The sequence below is a fragment of the Cyprinodon tularosa genome, unplaced genomic scaffold (assembly GCF_016077235.1).
Source record: "Cyprinodon tularosa strain WSP-4 unplaced genomic scaffold, ASM1607723v1 ctg460, whole genome shotgun sequence".
Taxonomy (NCBI): Eukaryota; Metazoa; Chordata; class Actinopteri; order Cyprinodontiformes; family Cyprinodontidae; genus Cyprinodon; species Cyprinodon tularosa.
Window position 1 is genome coordinate 379,872 of NW_024039186.1, and position 21,984 is coordinate 401,855.

The window sequence follows — 21,984 nt, forward strand, 5'->3', positions numbered from 1 at the left end:
TCTAGCATTCCTAAAGTCATAAAACACAAGATAAGCTCTCACAGACAGCTTGTGGAATGCGGGGGGCCTCACTTTTGACCTTCTGTAAACCAAGCAGAAATCTCTCCTGCAGGCTTAACTGTTATTCACCCCCCAGGAGATACTCATTTTAAGGCCTCCTGTGCTTTGAATACTTACCCATTAGTAGTTTTAAATCATTAACACAGCCTTGTTCAAAATTAAGAAATATGTTCAAGTGAGAGTGTTTACACATGCCATAAGATTAACTGTAATAAAGTCTAAAAAATAATCATTTTTCTTTAACAGTTAGTAGCACTGTTTTTTTTTCCAAGTTGCTCAAACATTACATAATCATATTTTATACTTGTACAAAACATTTGAGGAGCTTGTTTATTATCAACATGAGTAACAAGAAAGTAAAAGTTTATTTTGAACATGATATAGAGAAAGATATAAATTTTAAGAAATATTAAAGAGTTTGTTTCTTTTTTTTTCTTCATATTAATGTGATTTGCCTTCATCCTCCTCCTCCCTTGTTGCTATCTGGCTGCCACTTCTGGTTTTTTCCATCCGCTGATGATGCCTCTCCCTCCATATTGTTTTGGTAGCTCACAGTGCATCACTTCATCATCTCTGCCCTGTGTTTGGCAGCAACCGGGGACCCCTCTCCCTCTCTCTGTCTTTCTCGCTCCACTGTTTTTGGGATGTAATTCATCTTGAGTCATGCACACGCACACACCCATTCATATTGAATGTGTACTCCATAACACATAACTCACATAAACCCAGGAACAAAATGCATGCTCGGCTGCACATGTATCACACAGGTCTCACACTTATTTGCACATTACTGCAAGCACACATATTCTAGCAGCTCTACCACTGATCTGATGTACTGTCTGTTTTCTCAGTTCTTAGCTTTTTTCAGAGTTTGTGATTATGTTTCTTTTTTTTGTTTTTTTCCAGACTCAAAACACATATCTGAATAAACACATTTGTATCAGATAAAAATTAAGGAAATTCAAAGGCATTGATTTGATTTTGGTTTTATGTTCATTGATGTCTGACAGATTGCAGATTGCGGGCATTAAAAACTAACTTCTTAAAAAAAAAATAAAAAAAATTACATTGTAAAATTTGTTTTAGCCAATTATATGTGAGACACATATCGGTTGCAAAGATTATTCTGCTCAATTTTTGCTTGATGCAGAACTGGTTGTTCTTTTGAAAAATACCCCCATGCAATGATTCATTGCACATTGGCTTCTCTTTTGAACATTCAAAACTGGTAGCTGAATTTTTATTTCTTTTTTTTTTCTATGGCTGTCAACCGTCAAGGTTTCCCGATTTCAACTAACACTGACTAAACAAAATTGCAAAAATAAAAATAAAAAGACAGTCATATATGAATGACACAGTTTCTATGAAAATATATGTATTACAAAATATATATTTTTTTAAACTGCCAATGTTCAGCACGCCTCTTATAACAATAATGCAGAATTATCAGGTAGAGCTAAAAATCATTATATGTATGTAAATCCTATTTTTTTAATTAATTGTTTTTTCTCTATCTTTTGGGACAGAATCCTGCAAAATGGAGAAAATAAATAACACTTTTATAACTAATATCATAAAACCACTAAGCTAATAAGAACAGCGAGAACCCTGTTACAGTACATTAAGCTGCAGAACAATAAGTTTAAAGATCTGTTTAAAAGACAAAATACAAGCACGTTAACAGGTGCGTATATATGTTATCTGCCACATTTTTACTACAAGCCTTTTTGTCTTTAACGATAGTATTGTTATGCTAGTTCTTCTAACCGTGAGCTAGGTAAAATAACCTAAGAATCAGAGGGGACACAAAGACTATGTGACTATGAGAACATGTGTCTAAAATTATAAATTGCTTGATAACTATTAACAGGGCAAAATGCTACCCTGGAACCGGATTTACATTTTAATGTTTAAGGTGTGGTAAAATAAGAAAGCCAGTTTTTCATATATTGATGAAAAAAAACAGAGGATATGTAATTCATTCAAGAATAGATTTTGTAAGAAAAACAATGTCAGCAGCACAATAATTATCCCATTGATACTCATGCAATAGTTTGTGTCAAGACGTACATTTATTTACATTTCAGTGTAATTTTTGTCAAACCAGGTTTGACGGCATTATGGACAACATTTTTCCCTGTTTGAATAGGTATCAGCCTCAAACAGATAATATATTAAACTTTTTATATACACTGTGTGCAGAATTATTAGGCAAATTAGTATTTCGACCACATCATCCTTTTCATACATGTTGTCCTACTCCAAGCTGTATAGGCTTGAAAGCCAACTACCAATCAAGTAAATCAGGTGGTGTGCATATCTGTAATGAGAAGGGGTGTGGCCTAATGACATCAACACCCTATACAGTGGGGCAAAAAAGTATTTAGTCAGCCACCAATAGTGCAACTATGAGAGACAAAATGAGAAAAAAAAGATCCAGAAAATCACATTGTCTGATTTTTAAAGAATTTATTTGCAAAATATGGTGGAAAATAAGTATTTGGTCAGTTACAAACAAGCAAGATTTCTGGCTCTCACAGACCTGTAACTTCTTCTGTAAGAGGCTCCTCTGTCCTCCACTCGTTACCTTCATTAATGGCACCTGTTTGAACCCGTTATCAGTATAAAAGACACCTGTCCACAACCTCAAACAGTCACACTCTAAACTCCACCATGGCCAAAACTAGAGAGCTGTCAAAGGACACCCGAAACAAAATTATAGACCTGCATCAGGCTGGGAAGTCTGAATCTGCAATAGGTAAACAGCTTGGTGTGAAGAAATCAACTGTGGGATCAATTATTAGACAATGGAAAACATACAAGACCACTGATAATCTTCCTCGATCTGTGGCTCCACGCAAGATCTCACCCCGTGGGGTCAAAATGATCACAAGAACGGTGAGTAAAAATCCCAGAACCACACGGGGGGACATAGTGAATGACCTGCAGAGAGCTGGGACCAAAGTAACAAAGGCTACCATCAGTAACACACTACGCTGCCAGGGACTCAAACCCTGCAGTGCCAGACGTTTCCCCCTGCTTAAGCCAGTACATGTCAAGGCCCGTCTCAAGTTTACTAGAGAGCATTTGGATGATCCAGACGATGACTGGGAGAATATTATATGGTCAGATGAAACCAAAATAGAACTTTTTGGTAAAAACTCTACTCGTCGTGTTTGGAGGAGAGAGAATGCTGAGTTGCATCCAAAGAACACCATACCTACAGTGAAGCATGGGGGTGGAAACATCATGCTTTGGGGCTGTTTTTCTGCTAGGGCACCAGGATGACTGATCCGTGTGAAGGAAAGAATGAATGGGGCCATGTATCGTCAAATTTTGAGTGAAAACCTCCTTCCATCAGCAAGGGCATTGAAGATGAAACGTGGCTGGGTCTTTCAGCATGACAATGATCCCAAACACACCGCCCGGGTAACGAAGGAGTGGCTTCGTAAGAAGCATTTCAAGGTCCTGGAGTGGCCTAGCCAGTCTCCAGATCTCATCCCCATAGAAAATCTTTGGAGGGAGTTGAAAGTGCGTGTTGCCCAGCGACAGCCCCAGAACATCACTGCTCTAGAGGAGATCTGCATGGAGGAATGGGCCAAAATACCAGCAACAGTGTGTTAAAACCTTGTGAAGACTTACAGAAAACGTTTGATCTCTGTCATTGCCAACAAAGGGTATATAACAAAGTATTGAGATGAACTTTTGTTATTGACCAAATACTTATTTTCCACCATATTTTGCAAATAAATTCTTTAAAAATCAGACAATGTGATTTTCTGGATTTTTTTTTCTCATTTTGTCTCTCATAGTTGAGGTATATCTATGATGAAAATTACCGGCCTCTCTCATTTTTTTAAGTGGGAGAACTTGCGCTATTGGTGGCTGACTAAATACTTTTCTGCCCCACTGTATAAGGTGTGCTTATTTTTAGGTAACTTCCTTTCCTTTGGCAAAATCGGTCAGAAAAGAGATTAGACAGACTCTGAAAGGTCAAAAATTGTCAGATGTCTTTTAGAGGGGTGCAGCAGTTTGGAAATTATCAAGCTTTTGAAGCAGGATCATCACACAATCAAGCGGTTCATGGCAAAAAGTCAACAGGGGCGAAAGAAGTGTGTTGAAAAAAGATGCAAAATAACTCCCTGTGAATTGAGAAGGATCAAGCGTGAAGCCGCCAGGAAGCCGTTAGCCACCAGTTGTGCCATATTTCAGAGCTGCAACATGTCTGGAGTGCAGAGAGGCACAAGGCGCTCAATACTCAGGAACCTGGCCGAGGTAAGGAAAGCCGAAAAAAGGCCACCTTTGAACAAGACAAAACGTCAAGATCGGGCCAAGAAATATCTGAAGACTGAGTTCTCCAAGGTATTTTGGTCTGATGAAATGAAAGTGAGTCTTGATGGGCCAGATGGATGGGCACCAGGCTGGATCAGTAAAGGGCAGCAAGTTCCTTATCAACTCAGACAGTGGCAAGGTGGAGGTGGGATACTGGTATGGGCTGGTATCATCAAAGATGAGCTTGTGGGACCTTTTCAGGTTGATGATGGAGTCAAGATCAACTCCCAGACCTACTGCCAGTTTCTGGAAGATACCTTCTTTAAACAGTGGTACAAGAAGAAGTTGCCATCATTCAAGAAAAACAAGATATTCATGCGGGACAATGCTCCGTCACATGCATCAAAATACATCACAGCGTGGCTGGCCAGAAAAAGTCTAAAAGGAGAAAAAATAATGACCTGGCCCCCTTGTTCACCTGATCTGAACCCCATCGAGTACCTGTGGTCCTTCATGAAATGCGAGATCTACAGGGAGGGAAAACGGTGCATCTCTCTGAACAGTGTCTGGAAGGCTGTGGAGGCTGATGCATGCAATGTGGATCGCAAACAGATCAAGACACTGACAGAATCTATGGATGGAAGACCTTTGGGCATCATGGTGAAGAAAGGTGGCTATATTGGTCACTGATTTGTGTTTTGTTTTTGAAGGTCGCAAATGTTTGTTTCTGAATTTTGAGTTGTTATATTTTTTTACCTGGAGAAAATTAACAAGTGAGATGGGTATATTTTTGTTTTTATTACGTTGCCTAATAATTCTGCACAGTAATATTTACCTGCACACACAGACATCCTCATAAAATGGTCAAATTTAAAAAAAACACATCAAGTTCCATAAATATGAAACTTCGATATTAAGGAGTCTTTTGTGTTGATTGAGAACACAATTGTGGCCCAATAATAATAATCCTCAAAAATACAACTTGCCTAATAATTCTGCACACAGTGTCAGTAAAAACACACAAATTGAACATTTGTTTTTAGTTATATGATCTGTTTTCTTTTCTTTTTTCTTTTTTGAAAAGGTGGAATATGATGGTCTGACAGGTCACATCGAGTTCAACAGCAAAGGACAGAGGACCAACTACACCCTGAAGATCTTGGAGAAACACCCTGCAGGCCATAAAGAGGTCAGATGGAGAGCCAAAAGCCAATCATTAAATATTTAAATGTGTTATACTTTTCCTGTTTCAATGAGGGATTTAACTGTTCAAATAACCATCTGTTAAAGATGCCTGTATACAGTAAACCAGGGTTCTGCAGTTCCGCTCCTTGAGGTCTAATGTCTTCCATCTTTTAGAAGCTTCTGTGTTTTAACACAACTGAGTCAGATAATCAGATCATTAGCAGGACTCTGGAGAACTTTCTGCATGCTGAGGAAGTAATTCAACCATTTGACCCAGATGTGGGGAAGCAGAGAAACCTCTAAAAGGTGCCGGACAATTGACCTGCAGGACTGCAATTGAAGAACCCTGCTGTAAACTCTGCTTAGATTTGTTTTTTCTCAAGTTTTAACCTCAATGGGTTCTTAGCCTTTTAGTGTGTGTGAAAAGGTGTAAAAGTGGTAGTTATTGGCTCTTGATTGAGACTATTATCTAAATATCTCGGCAGGTTGTGTTAATTTGGTGATGTTTTTTTTTTTTTTTAACATTACAACATTTCTACTCTACATCAAAATATGATATAAAATATATGATTTAGAAAATGACGGGTGGTTTCTTTGAGCTTCTATAATGTGTCTCATTTTAAAAAATGAGCATCCTCTCTTTTCCATAATTTTAACTTTAATAATGTATTGAGCTGACCTGATTAGACCTGATTGCAATTATCTGGACATCTTCAGACCAATCAGATGCAATTAGCTACAATCAAATCTACTTGACAATTAAAAAATTATAAAGATAATTAAAGTAATGCTTTTGAGTTAGGACCTACTTCCTTATTTTATACTATATATATCTATATATATCTATATATAGATATATACAGATATATATATAGCCATTTTTAAATACAGATTTTTGATATTTATGTGTTCACTTTTATTTTCTTTAATGCCTTTTTTGGGGATTTGTTTTTCAAACAGGAGTGATCAATCCACCTTTTTTACTTAAATATGAGGTTATGCTTACTTCCTGTTTCTCTTCCACAGATTGGTACTTGGTTTTCCAACAACACATTGGCCATGAACTCTACTTCCTTGGACCTCAATGCCTCGGAAACATTGGCTAACAAATCCTTAATTGTCACCACTATACTGGTAACAAACGAGCTATTAAATATACAGTGTCTAGTTCAGCTACCATTAAATATGGTAGGCTTGTGTTTCTCTTCTGTTCAACATGCTCAAAGCAACTGCCTTATTATTTTACTCTTGGTCTGACAGGAAAACCCGTATGTGATGCGCAAGTCCAATTACCAGGACTTTCACGGAAACGATCAGTACGAGGGTTTTTGTGTGGACATGCTGAGAGAGTTGGCAGATATTCTGAAGTTTTCCTTTAAGATAAAGCTGGTGGATGATGGGTTGTATGGAGCACCTGAGCCTAATGGCAGCTGGACCGGCATGGTCGGGGAGCTTATCAACAGGGTAAGTAGGAAATGGTGCTGATTAAATAGACTGTTCTGAAATATGTTTTTACTATACAAGGAATTTACTTTATTTAGACTGAAATAAATTAATGTTTATGGCTATTCCCTTCATATTAGCAGAATTATATTAAACACTTCTATTTCGACAGTACTTCGCTACTGTAAAGGAGAGCCCTAGACCCTAGCCAAGAAAAAAAATCTTGAAGAGAAAACATCTGTTGGAAATAGAATAGACATCAAATAATTAAATCTGTTTGTTTTTTTTTCCTACGATTAGGAGTTATATGTAAGTTGCCTTCAGTTTCTCTGTCAGATGACCTGCCAATGTAATCTCTGTTGCTGCTAGAGTCACAGACTGATTCTTTTTGGATGCATGCCACTGTTCACTCTGTCCTAAGCCACCTTCTCTTTAATGCAGACTCTGCCATTCTTTTGGACGGATCCCCTATCTGCTCTTCATTCTCTTTGGCACTCTTGTCCCCTCTGTGTTTGATACGTTCTCTCAGACAGCTGCTTTTTCCACTTCTTTTGTTTAAATCCTTCCATTTTTTTTTACAGTTTCTTGTTCGTAAGCTAACTGGAACCCGGGATTTCTGTCGGTTGGCTCTCCAGGGTCACTTAGAAAAATAATAAATGAAAATGACACTAAGAGATTATCTACTTTCTAGAAACAGACACAAAGTGTAGCCACAGTTTTAAGCTTCTCAACAATTGCAGCATTTCTGCAGCATGCTGGGTTTGAAGTTGGCAAAAGATGAAGTGAATTTTTACTGCTTTTCAGCCTCATCAAGCTGAAGTGTGACCAAACCAAAAACATTTTCAAATTCAAAAGCAGCAAATTGAATCAGGTGAAGCCAGCGCACACATTACATGAGCATCCCCAATTGATTTTTCTAACATTGCCTCTGCATTAGTTGTTATGGCAACAGGCAGGGGTGAGGGTGCAAGACGTGGGCTTTGAGTTACTGACAGTGAAGGCACTCTTAACTGCAACACAAGCGTCAGCCAATTATACAAGCGGTGAAGTGTTGGAAAGCTGCTCAGCTCTGATCATCAGTCACAGGGACGCTCAGGACGTATTAAGTGGCTCAGCTGAAGCTCAGTTTTCCAAGTTAGTTGTTTTCTCAGCAAAAGTGGTTCATTGTAAGTGAAGTCTAATTAGCAATGGATAGAGAATTGACTACCATGGTAACTAAAAAAGGATGTTAAGATGATAAGAAGTGGCAGTTTATTTTCTGTGTGTAAAGGAAAACTCTATTGGACTTCTTACAGCTGTTTAAAACCATGAATTACTTTATTAGAGGTCAAAACCTTTTTTAAATTAAATATTGGGAGAGCGTTTCTCTCTTTCTCTCACTCTCTTTCTATATATATATATAGTGGGGCAAAAAAGTATTTAGTCAGCCACCAATAGTGCTAGTTCTCCCACTTAAAAAGATGAGAGAGTCCGGTAATTTTCATCATAGATATACCTCAACTATGAGAGACAAAATGAGAAAAAAAATCCAGAAAATCACATTGTCTGATTTTTAAAGAATTTATTTGCAAAATATGGTGGAAAATAAGTATTTGGTCAATAAAAAAAGTTCATCTCAATACTTTGTTATATACCCTTTGTTGGCAATGACAGAGATCAAACGTTTTCTGTAAGTCTTCACAAGGTTTTCACACACTGTTGCTGGTATTTTGGCCCATTCCTCCATGCAGATCTCCTCTAGAGCAGTGATGTTCTGGGGCTGTCGCTGGGCAACACGGACTTTCAACTCCCTCCAAAGATTTTCTATGGGGATGAGATCTGGAGACTGGCTAGGCCACTCCAGGACCTTGAAATGCTTCTTACAAAGCCACTCCTTCGTTACCCGGGTGGTGTGTTTGGGATCATTGTCATGCTGAAAGACCCAGCCACGTTTCATCTTCAATGCCCTTGCTGATGGAAGGAGGTTTTCACTCAAAATTTGACGATACATGGCCCCATTCATTCTTTCCTTCACACGGATCAGTCGTCCTGGTCCCTTAGCAGAAAAACAGCCCCAAAGCATGATGTTTCCACCCCCATGCTTCACTGTAGGTATGGTGTTCTTTGGATGCAACTCAGCATTCTCTCTCCTCCAAACATGACAAGTAGAGTTTTTACCAAAAAGTTCTATTTTGGTTTCATCTGACCATATGATATTCTCCCAGTCATCGTCTGGATCATCCAAATGCTCTCTAGCAAACTTGAGACGGGCCTTGACATGTACTGGCTTAAGCAGGGGGAAACGTCTGGCACTGCAGGAATTGAGTCCCTTGTGGCGTAGTGTGTTACTGATGGTAGCCTTGGTTACTTTGGTCCCAGCTCTCTGCAGGTCATTCACTAGGTCCCCCCGTGTGGTTCTGGGATTTTTACTCACCGTTCTTGTGATCATTTTGACCCCACGGGGTGAGATCTTGTGTGGAGCCCCAGATCAAGGAAGATTATCAGTGGTCTTGTATGTTTTCCATTTTCTAATAATTGATCCCACAGTTGATTTCTTCACACCAAGCTGTTTACCTATTGCAGATTCAGACTTCCCAGCCTGGTGCAGGTCTATAAATTTTGTTTCGGGTGTCCTTTGACAGCTCTCTAGTTTTGGCCATGGTGGAGTTTAGAGTGTGACTGTTTGAGGTTGTGGACAGGTGTCTTTTATACTGATAACAGGTTCAAACAGGTGCCATTAATGAAGGTAACGAGTGGAGGACAGAGGAGCCTCTTACAGAAGAAGTTACAGGTCTGTGAGAGCCAGAAATCTTGCTTGTTTGTAACTGACCAAATACTTATTTTCCACCATATTTTGCAAATAAATTCTTTAAAAATCAGACAATGTGATTTTCTGGATTTTTTCTTTTCTCATTTTGTCTCTCATAGTTGAGGTATATACAGGTGCTGGTCATAAAATTAGAATATCATGAAAAAGTAGATTGATTTCCGTAATTCCATTTAAAAAGTGAAACTTGTATATTATATTCATACATTACATACAAACTCATATATTTCAGATGTTTATTTTGTTTAATTTTGATGATTACAAATGACAACAAATGAAAATCTCAAATTCATCATATCAGAAAATTAGAATATTACTGAAGACCAATAAAAACAAAGGATTTATAGAAATGTTGGCCAACTGAAAAGTATGAACATGAAAAGTATGAGCATGTACAGCACTCAGTATTTAGTTGGGCCTCCTTTGGCCTGTATTACTGCAGCAATGCGGCGTGGCATGGAGTCGATCAGTCTGTGGCACTGCTCAGGTGTTATGATAGCCCAGGTTGCTCTAATAGTGGCTTTTAGCTCTTCTGAATTGTTGGGTCTGGTGTATTGCATCTTCTTCTTCACAATACCCCATAGATTTTCTATGGGGTTAAGGTCAGGAGAGTTTGCTGGCCAATTAAGAACAGGGATACCATGGTCCTTCAACCAGGCACTGTGTGCAGGTGCCAAGTCCTGTTGGAAAATGAAATCTGCATCTCCAAAAAGTTGGTCAGCTGCAGGAAGCATGAAGTGCTCTAAAACTTCCTGGTATGTGGCTGCGTTGACCCTGGACCTCAGAAAACACAATGGACCAACACCAGCAGATGACATGGCACCCCAAACCATCACTGACTGTGGAAACTTTACACTGGACTTCAAGCAACGTGGATGAAGTGCCTCTCTTCTTTTCCTCCAGACTCTGGGACCTTGATTTCCAAAGGAAATGCAAAATTTACTTTCATCAGAGAACATGACTTTGGACCACTCACCAGCAGTCCAGTCCTGTTTCTCTTTAGACACTTCTGACGCTGTCTGTGGTTCAAGAGTGGCTTGACACAAGGAATGCGACAGCAGAAACCCATGTCTTTCATACGTCTGTGTGTGGTGGTTCTTGAAGCACTCACTCCAGCTGCAGTCCACTCTTTGTGAATCTCCCCCACATTTTTGAAGTGGTTTTGTTTCACAATCCTCTCCAGGGTGCGGTTATCTCTCTTGCTTGTACACTTTTTTCGACCACATCTTTTCCTTCCCTTCGCCTCTCTATTAATGTGCTTGGACACTGAGCTCTGTGAACAGCCAGCCTCTTTAGCGATGACCTTTTGTGTCTTGCCCTCCTTGTGCAAGGTGTCGATGGTCGTCTTTTGGACAACTGTCAAGTCAGCAGTCTTCCCCATGATTGTGTAGCCTATAGAACTAGACTGAAAGACCATTTAAAGGCTTTTGCAGGTGGTTTGAGTTAATTAGCTGATTAGAGTGTGGCACCAGGGGCCATCAATTTTGAACCTTTTCACAATATTCTAATTTTCTGATATGATGAATTTGAGATTTTCATTTGTTGTCATTTGTAATCATCAAAATTAAACAAAATAAACATCTGAAATATAAGCTGTTAATAAAGCTGTTGCCGCTCAGCTGCAGCTTCATCTAGAACAAAACTCCCTGTACGAGAAATTTCAGTCTGGGTTTCGTTCTGCTCACAGCACTGAGACCGCTTTGCTGAGAGTTACTAATGACATCTACATGGCAGCTGATGCTGGGTCTACATTTCTCCTTGTTCTCCTTGATCTAACTGCAGCCTTTGACACTGTGGACCATAACATCCTACTACACCGTCTTCATGTGGAGGTCGGTCTCTGTGACACCGTTCTGGACTGGTTTAAATCTTTTCTCTCCAATCGGCTGGAATGTGTTAGCCTCGGCAAGGCCAAGTCCCAGGCTGTCTCTGTCTCCTGTGGTGTCCCACAGGGGTCAGTATTAGGGCCCCTGCTGTTTTCCCTTTACATGCTGCCCTTGGGTCAAATCATAAATCGATATAACATCTCCTTTCACTGCTACGCCGACGATATACAACTCTATATTAGAACTGGAGCATCATCACCATCTTTACTTAATGCTTTCACTACCTGCCTGGAGGAGATAAGGAAGTGGATGACTCAGAATTTCCTTCAGTTGAACTGCTCCAAAACTGAGGCCATGCTGATCGGAACACCTCACCAGGTTCAATCTTCAACTATGACGACTGTTTCCTTTTCTGGACAAGACATCCCATTTTCCACCATAGTTACAAATCTTGGAGTTAGAATGGATTCTCAATTTACTTTTGAAAATCACATTAAGCATCTGTCTAAAATCTGTTTCCTTCATCTTCGTAATATCTCCAAAATTCGTCCGTTCCTTTCTTTTTCTGATGCTGAGACTCTCGTTCATGCATTTGTCTCCTCCAGGTTAGACTACTGCAACTATCTGTTTGTTGGAATCCATAAAAAACATCTTCAGAAGCTCCAATACATTCAAAACAGCGCAGCCAGGATTCTCTTGAGGGCCCGCAAATTTGCCCATATTACACCTATTCTGCATGACCTTCACTGGCTTCCCATCACCTGCAGAGTTCAATACAAAATCGCGCTCATCACCCATCAGTGTTTAAACGGATCCTCACCGGATTATCTGAAGGACCTTCTCACTCCACATTCATCCACCAGATCTCTTCGATCACAAGACTGCAACTTCCTTCACCTTCCTCGCTCCAGATTAAGGTCCATGGGAGATCGGGCCTTTGCTGTCGCTGCCCCCCGTCTCTGGAACTCTCTCCCAGATCATCTGAGAGCTCCACAACCATTGAATGATTTTAAAAGAGGCTTGAAGACTTTTTTATTTAAGCAAGCCTATTCTGCCTCCACATGATTTTTATGTTGTTTATTTTTATCTTTGATTTTATTGACCACATGATTTTTATGTTGTTTATTTTTATCTTTGATTTTATTGACCACATGATTTTTATGGTTGATTTTTATCTTTGATTTTATTTGCACTGTGTAGCACTTTGAGATTTTTCTTAATGAAAAGTGCGGTACAAAATTGGATTTATTATTATTATTATTATTATTATGAGTTTGTATGTAATGTATGAATATAATATACAAGTTTCACTTTTTAAATGGAATTACTGAAATCAATCTACTTTTTCATGATATTCTAATTTTATGACCAGCACCTGTATATGATGAAAATTACCGGCCTCTCTCATCTTTTTGAGTGGGAGAACTTGCACTATTGGTGGCTGACTAAATACTTTTTTGCCCCACTGTATATATATTTATATATATATATATATATATATATATATATATATATATATATATATATATATATCCACACACACTTTGGTAAAAAAATGATGAAAAGTGCAAAATCTGTTAGAGGTGCTTCCATTTAAAGTTTCTTTTTGTGTGAATTTTCCTTTGAATCTTTTTACAGTTTTTATGACATTTTCAGTTTCATTTTCTAATATCTTGTTCAAACTGAAAGGAGCCAACTTGAAAGGACAGTACTTTTGGGTGGTATGACCTAGATTAGATGTTTTTTCTGATTATTATTTTGTTCAGTCGCAAGCTGATATCTTGTCATTCTCTATTACATAATAAGTTCCTCCTGAGATCATGGTTCTAAACCAGAAAAAGGTTAACTTCTCACTCACTCTATGTTTGGGATCAACTTCTGCCTAAAGCAGACAACATCAGCAGTAAAGGGTTGTTATTAATAGAAAATTATAGGATGGTGAAGGAGATGGGTAGACATTAAAGATTAACCTGTACCAACATTGATGTTGTTTTGGTCTATTTTAGGGAAACCAAAAAAGTTATGTTTCTTGATCTCAATCCCCATTCATCCATTTTTTTTATAGACTATGACCAATTAGGTTCTGTTACGGCCCCTGGCCTCTTAAGGCTGTGAAGGCTTGTTTTGTTATGCAGGTTCAGCTGTGACAAAACACCTTTCTTGTTGGCTGCCTGAAGGCTGCAGAGGAGCAATGACGTCACTGAACCAGTAGAGGATTGTAAAGCCTATTGGACATTGATGAGGCTAACCTGCACAATATAAAAGTCATTCAATTGGGGGGGTAGCTGGTAGGAAGAGGTTTTGTTAAGCTGTTCCCCCACCTTTGGCGTTTACAACTGCTTTGGGCAATTTGAACTATTTTGTCTTGCTTGTTCCGTCAGTTGTTTGAATCTGCTTTAGGAGGACCTTGTACTGCTTAAAGTTTGTGTTAGGGTTTTTTGGTGCTACCTTTCATTTGTATTGTTTTGAGTTTTATTTAGACTGACCTGTTTGGACTTTTTTTTTTAGCCATCTTGAATTTGTTGCCCCTTTTCTTTTGTTTTAATTGCGTTAAGTTGTTTTGTTAAAATTTTGTTTTGTAATGAATAATTTTAAATTCCACTTATTTTCTATGGACACATTTTTAGGTTACTGCCTCAGAAACCCTAGACCTTGGGGTTCCAAAATATCAGCTTATATGTATGAGTTCCTGCTGTACAACGAACAGAGTTTACTTTAAAGGTGAGGGAATGTACTCTGTCATTTAGGAGAGCTTAGAGCACAGCCACTGCTTACCAATGGCAAAATAAGACCACTGACAATATTCAAGCCTCTCATCAAGTAAATTCAAGGAACAATTGCTTTTGGGGTCTGCTGGACTTGTACAGAAAATTCCTTCTCTAATTATTCAGTGTAGATAGTCAAGAGAAAGGAGTGGCTTGGAGTCACTTCAGGATCTATTCATTCTTTTTCCTGAATAACTAAGTGGATGGATAGACAGTCATGTGATTGGCTGGATGGACAGATGATGAACAGTAATGGGACACCTGTTTTAGACTAATACGGCTCTCATCCCTAAAGTCATCTTACAATCTAAAAACCTTTGGCTTTTAGGATTCTTGGACTAGCTTAACCATCTATTAATTCAAAGATAGCCAGCATATAAATCAGCAATTTATTCTCACCCTCATCTGCATTTAATTAAATCAGAGCTGTTCGAATGAGGAAACTTAAAACATACACAGGGTTAGAAAACAGGAATTGTCGACCTTTGCTGTAGCTCCTTTCCTATTAAGCCCTCTGTGACATGGCCCCAAAACATCTTAGTGGCTGTTCATACATTAGCTTACAAAGTTGGTCTGCAAAAATGGATCCTTAGACATACACAACTGTCATTGCAGAAACTGTGGAGTAATGGCGTCATCAAAATAAGCCCCTTTTACAAAAGAAAAACAAAAAACTTTCATTTGAACTTTCTTTTTCTTGTAATAGGACCAAGCTGGTATGGGAGGTGGGAGGGTGGTTGAATCCACCACAGTAGCAGCTTTAAGTTACAGTATCTACAGTAAATGATTATGTAATTATTAGTATGTTATTATCTGGCTTCATCGTGCATAAGTGCGATGTTGCTAAAAAGCAACAAAGTGTGTATGTTTTGCACATAATATCTTGCCCTTAGCATAAAGTAGTTACACTGAAAAGAAAAAAATCGGATAGCCAACACTAATCAGCTGCAAGCAACTTAGAGAGGGAATTGTCTTTGTAGTTAAACTAGCTTTGTAGTTACTGTTTCACAACCAGCATTTATAAATGGTAAAGAGACCATTTATTAATGATTAACATATAGTTTAATAATGTCTGATAATTTATAAACAGCATCTAAACTATTTATAAAAGGTAAATAGATCGTATTGCCCTGCCATGTTGGTTCAGCCCTATCCCTAATATCAGTAGACTTCTGAACATCGCCTTTATTTTGAATTTAACTTGCCTTGTAATGTTGGATTTATCCTAACATTAGAGGGCTTAATACCTTAAAAATTTATATATTTACCTTTAATAAATGCTCTAGATGCAGTTTGTAAATGAATCAAACATTAATAAACTATCTGTTAGTCATTAGTAAATGATCTCTACCATTTATAAATTATGGTTTTGATGGTTACTGTAAAGTATGTCTGGATTTTTACTAACCACATTCTATGTCTTGTCAGAGGCACAATAGAAATATATTGAATAGTTCACCTCTTTGAGGTTACATGGCAGTGCAGAAAGAACCTTATTAATAACAGCACAGTGTTAAAGGGGTTATGAGGCCATATTGCCATAATGCATTCCCAAAGTTTGTGCCCCCAGCCTAAAAAGCCTACAGGTAAAAAAAAATGTAATCCTTACTCTAAGTTCTAACCCTAAAAATAAGTCCAAACTTTAATAATAACAATTGAATAATAATTGACTTTATTCAACTCACACTGGAGAAATTTACCTCTGCATTTAACCCATCCCCTTAGGGAGCAGTGGGCAGCAACTGTGCAGTAAACTGGGAACAGTGTGGGGTTAAGGGCCTTGCTCAGGAACTTAGAGTGCAGGCTGTGGGGATCCAACCGGGTTCTTGCAATCTTCTCAGAGCACAAGCATACTGCTCTAACCACTAGGGCCTAGTGCCAACTAGGGGTGTAAATCACATCCATCATGGCGATTCGATTCAGTATCGATTTCCTGACCCAACGATTCGATTATTTTCGATACTTAAGAATACACCACGATTCGATTCGATTAATCGATTAATCGGTTAATTTTTTTTTAATTATTATTATTTATTTTTTTTTACACCTTACAGGCTAAACAAAGTTTCAAGTTTGAAATAAATCAATGAAAGCTGTAATATCGTTATGCATTTTCTTTAGAAACAACAGCAAATAACAGAAGTAGAAAAGCTGCATCAAAAAATACTGTAAAAATACTGCACAATATCAGTGTAATGAGTTCAATGCAATACCTCGGCTCCAAAGAAACTGTCCAACATATTTTTTTAGAATGTAATAAATATACTCAGGAAAGAGAGATGTTGTGTAGAGAGTTAGACAGGAATAAAAGTAAACTAGATATAGGGGAATTGTTTCAAAGGTCATCTGGGGATGTAGTTTTTGGTAGTATTTTTAATTTTCTAAGAAGAACGGGTATTTTAGGGAGAATATAATAGTTTGTCTGGTCCATACTCCATTCTGGAAGGTGGCGGTAATGCACCTATAAGTTGTTTGCCAACCGCCATTAAAAAAAAGAAGAAGAAGAAGGCTCCAGAGTGTTGACGTCGCCGACCCCTTGAGAGACGCTCTGCTGCTCCTCTCCCAGATTGTAGCTGACCGCAAACAGTGCACCAGACAGGAGGCCGGCTTGTTTTGTTTTTATGACCGAAATTGCGGAAAACAACTCGTGAAGTTTGACCCGCTAGAAGAGCGAGGTGCGCGAGAACGCTGGGAGCCTTTTTCCAGCTGAATCTCCGCTCTTTTTGCCCCATTGTCCCTCCGTCGTCGGACTAAACTCGCCCCCACTTCCTCGCCGCCTCGGCCGTATCTAGACCCACAGCGTGTAGCTCAGACCACGCTGCAATATTGAGCATAATTTAAAAATGTCTGTGTGAAGCTTGCTGCAACAAACTGCTGTAAGAGTATAACCAGGAAGCGCGGTAGGAGGGCAAAATAAGTTTAGCGGCACCGCAGCACGGGAGGAGAGTTACGCCCAGGAGAAAATGGATAAAAATAGACCGGAGGGAAAAAAAAAAAACAATCGATTATCTTGCGGACGTGTCAATGCATCGGATCGTCGGCTTTTGGATCGATGCATCGATACAAAACGATTATTATTTACACCCCTAGTGCCAACACACCCCCAATATTCCAGCTCCCCATCAGGGACCTTGTTTATTATGAGAGGGCTAGTGGAAAGGCTCAGAAATGATCTCCAGGTTATTGGCCCACACATCCTATGTAATTACATGCAGGGCCACACAAAAAACACAAAATAGTAATGGTAATGATGATTGTAGATGATGGTTGAGTGTCAGAAAAAGAAACTAGGGAACACAAGTGAGCCATTAAGAGGCTAATCAACTGCCGTTTTTCCTTACTAATTATGTAGTTGTTTCAGTTACACCATGGGATTCCTCAGCTTGAAGTCACACATACAGAAACACACCATGTTGTGTCTGTTTGTGTTCAGGCAGGTATTTCTTAATGTAATTTTTGCATACAGAAATGTGCATTAAAAAGAGAACACCATCTCCCTCTCAGGAAATCAGAATACAAGGCTTTTGTCCAACCTAAAGACAGAAACACACTCCTTTACTTGTTGTTTGTGGGAGCCAGGAGTCTGATGAAAGGAAGCAAAATTAATTTAAGAAGTGTGTGCTTGTTAATCAATTAGGTGCTAATCAAGGAGCAGAGAGGTGTCTGGGGTCCACTCTGCAATTGTTCCTCTTGGGGTCTCAATTGACTTGAACATTAATGAGATTATCTTTCAATTTTAATTCCACCTTTTTGTACCTTTCAAGGTTATGCTGATGTAAATGTTTAACTCTGGAAAAAAAACACACACACACACACACACACACACACACAAAAGGGAGTCTTTTAATAGAGGGGTTTCTCAGGTAACCTTTTTAATATTCACTGGTTAAGGATACAATTTGAATAAAGTAAACTGGATCTTTGTGTGTTTCTTAAAAAAAAGAAAAAAGAAAACAAATTCCCATTATTTTCCCATTTTATGCTGGCCTATTGAGATTTGCTTTGCATTTTTTCCTTAAAGCTTGATTGTATCATAATTAATTTATAATTTCTATAGTGCCAATTCACAACGCATGAAATCTCAAGGCACATTACCGTTCACCAGATCATACAGTCAAATTGATTCAAAGTTTTCTATCAAGGAAAACCAGTCGTTTCTCCTCTCCAATGTTGCAACAAGCATGCTTAGTATGAGGGATTGCATCGACTGATTGACTTGAATGCAATTCCTCACACTAAGCATGCTTGTAGCAACAGTGTAGAGGTAAAACTCCCTTTTAACAGGAAAAAACCTCTCAGTGTGAGCGGCTATCTGCTGAGGTCGACTGGGGTTCAAGGAGACTGAAGCAGACAGACAGAAAGAAGCAGAGATACAAAAAGCAGCTGTAAAAAGCGGCCCCATCCAGGAGACACACAGCCAAGCAGGCGAGCTCTGAGCCAACTCCCACGTCAGAGGATGAAGAGAGCACATCCAGCCAGTCAGAGAAACAGGACTACACTGAAAAACAGGCTGATCTCCAACATCTATAAACAAAGGTGACAGCCAAACAGGAACAGATGAGGCAAGCTACTATGAGAAAAAGCAGAGAGAGCATAATGTTAGAGATTGAACTAACAGATTCTGCTGGGTGGGAGAATAGAGATAGAATGATGAAATGGGGGTCCTTATGTCCTCCAGAAGTCTAAGCCTATAGCAGCATAACTATAGAGATAGCTCAGGATAACTTTAGCCACTCTAACTATAAGCTTTATCAAAAAGGAAAGTTTTAAGCCTACCCTTAAAAGTAGACAGGGTGTCTGCCTCACAGATTTAACTGGTAGTTGGTTCCACAGGAGAGGAGCCTGATAATTAAAAGATCTGCCTCCCATTCTACTTTTAGAAATTCTAGGAACCACTAGTAAACCTGCAGACTGAAAGTGAAGTGCTCTGTTAGGGACATAAGAAACAATCATATCTCTGATATAAGATGGAGCTTGGCCATTTAAGGCTTTATATGTGAGAATGAGGATTTTAAACAATATTCTGGATTTAACAGGAAGCCTATGAAGAGAAGCCAGGATAGGAGAGATATGATCTCTCTTTTTAATTTTCAGTAAAACTGTGGCTGCAGCATTTTGGATCAGCTGAAGGCTTTTAACTACAGTTTGTGGACTTCCTGATAGTAAAGAATTGCAATAGTCCAGCCTTGAAGTAACAAATGCATGGACTAGTACAGGGACTTATTCACAGAAATTAAAAATATTATACATCTGTATGTTATTATCGTTTCTAATGTGAAAGCCTCAATCTTTATGTTTACCTTGCATTAGAAATTGCTATTTATTATTACAGTGTAGCAGGTCTCATTGCTATCCGCAGCAATGTTTGTTCTACAACAGTGCAGAGTTGACCAACTAGTGACTGTAGAGATTTCCACTAACCGTGGGAAGTACAGAGTAACAACAGTAATTTTACCACATGTGGTGCTCAGAGCTGTAGATAAATAATAAGAATGTTTTTCACATCATGGTGTGAAAACTGAACTATATGGACGGCCAAAGCATCATTAAGAATTCACTTGTGAACTACATGGAGCATGAATTTAACGTATGTAACATTTATCAAATATATGATTTAAATAATAAACCACTAAATTGCAAAATGCATGATTGAATTTCCCATTATATATTGTTTTATAGTTTTGTTTCACTTTCTTAGTTATCTGACCTGATGATGCTGACCGTGTTAGACCCGCCGTGTATAAAGTACATCAGTACTTACCATTATCATACCATTATCAGTATGGTTGGCAGGGCTAGGTAGGTGAGCTGAGTGGTAGTGGGCATGGCTGGCACAGAGCGTTCTGACCAGCTTTCTCACTGTATGGTGTGGATGCTGCAATTCCGCAAATTGGAAAAAGGTGAGAAGAGTAGTAAGAATTGCAGAGAGGATCATCAGGGCTCCTCTTCCCTCCATAAAAGACATTTCATCCCAGCACTGTCTGTCCCGAGCCGGTAACATTATCAATGACCCCTCACATCCCCACCATGGACTGTTCTCCCGACTGCCCTCTGGGAAGAGGCTTTGCAGCATTATATGCAGGTCCAAGAGATTCCGCAACAGCTTCTTCCCCACCGCCATCAGACAGCTGATTGTTGAAAAAACTCTAAATCATCTCACAGACTCTGCATCAAACTGATCATATCAATGTACTTTATTTTTGCACCATGTTTTTTTTCCTCCCACAATGTTTACATTTGATCTCTGCTGCAGAAAATGGAAATGTCATGAGAGCTGTACAAAAAGATGTTTTAATTGGTATACACTCAGTGTATACAAAATGACAATAAACCTTGTCTAAGTTTAAGTCACAGGTGGAAAGAATGGCGACTCAGCCTAGCAGGGAGGAGCAGAGCAGAATGTAAACACCTGTGATCAGTCAGGCCAGAATCATAACTTTTACTATGTGCTGATCAGTCCTTCAGCTTTCATTAGCTTCCTTGCTTGTTCGCTCTGAAGAAGCTGTCATACTTTATATACTTTCCCTCTACTCATCTCTATAGATAGTCTTCTCTTATGTCTGTATTACCAACTTCATTCACCCACTTTTATGTTTAACTCTGAATATGTTTCTAAATTAGTATATGCTCATTGGTTATATGAGAGATTCTCAATGTTTTAAGCTTTTCAGCCACATCTGCGTCATTGGTGCTTTCTGCTCACTTTATTTTTGGGCTGGACCTTGTTTTGGGATTCATTTTGGTCTATGGCGTAGTTGCATTTCCTCTATTCCATTATTTGCTTAATAAAACATTGGCTCCTTTTGCTCTTGCCTTGTGCGTTAGTCTACATTTCATTCCCTCTTCTACTACCACTCGATGACAGAAGCAGCTTCACCATTTTTTGGTGCTCGTTCCAATTTAGGGCAAAGAGAAGAAAGAACCCATGCTTTTGCATTATGTAAAGTTGAATCAGTGGACCAGACAATTTTCTATAACATGTTGCTGCAGTGTTAGAACAGCAGCTGTGAGTGAAAACGAGCACACAAAGACCTTTTATGTTCCTCTAGGTACTGTAAATAACTTGCTGCAAACATAATAGCATGAGAAGAACATTCTGAAAAGACAAATTATTATAAATGAGTCATCCCCTAGCTTGCATCTAATATTTTTGTAAGATATAAAAAAAATGCTGATAAAAAGTAACTCAAGTGTAATTTTCTTTGCCCAGGTGTTATGCCTCTTGTGCTGCTGTCTTCTGTTTACATATTGCACCTTGTGTGTTTGCGCACCTCTAGAGTGAGAAAACCTGTGCTCTCAGGAATGTTTTTTTCTGCTTACATATTTTATTTAGTATCACAGAAAAAAAAAGGTCTGATAAAACTAAAGGCCAAAAGAACGACAGTGTGTTGTTTACATTCCTACTTTCTTTAGGGCATGCATGCTCTGCCCATAGAGTTAACTTTAAAGACATATTTGGGCATGGAAAGCAGAGATGAGAGTGCAGGTTTTACCATTGAGCGGAGCAAGTTGAACGACAAGGAGCACATGCAAAGACATGTGCAAGAGGTATTAAATCTGGCCATAGACAGTTTTTTTTGTGATGGAGCAACCTCAAAGGCATGAAAAAAATGTTTTGAGTGTAGGA

The 21,984-nt window shown here is 38.8% G+C and overlaps 1 protein-coding gene across 2 annotated transcripts in view; it reads left to right on the forward strand.

Annotated features, from left to right (window-relative positions):
- LOC119793838 (glutamate receptor ionotropic, kainate 5-like) overlaps positions 1-21,984 on the forward strand; it is a 307,049-nt gene that overhangs the window by 232,603 nt on the left and 52,462 nt on the right. For both annotated transcript variants that reach the window (XM_038301110.1, XM_038301109.1), the window contains 3 exons: positions 5,417-5,521; positions 6,544-6,651; positions 6,778-6,981. In XM_038301110.1, coding sequence (XP_038157038.1) covers positions 5,417-5,521; positions 6,544-6,651; positions 6,778-6,981 — 417 coding nt within the window. The remainder of the gene's footprint in view (positions 1-5,416; positions 5,522-6,543; positions 6,652-6,777; positions 6,982-21,984) is intronic.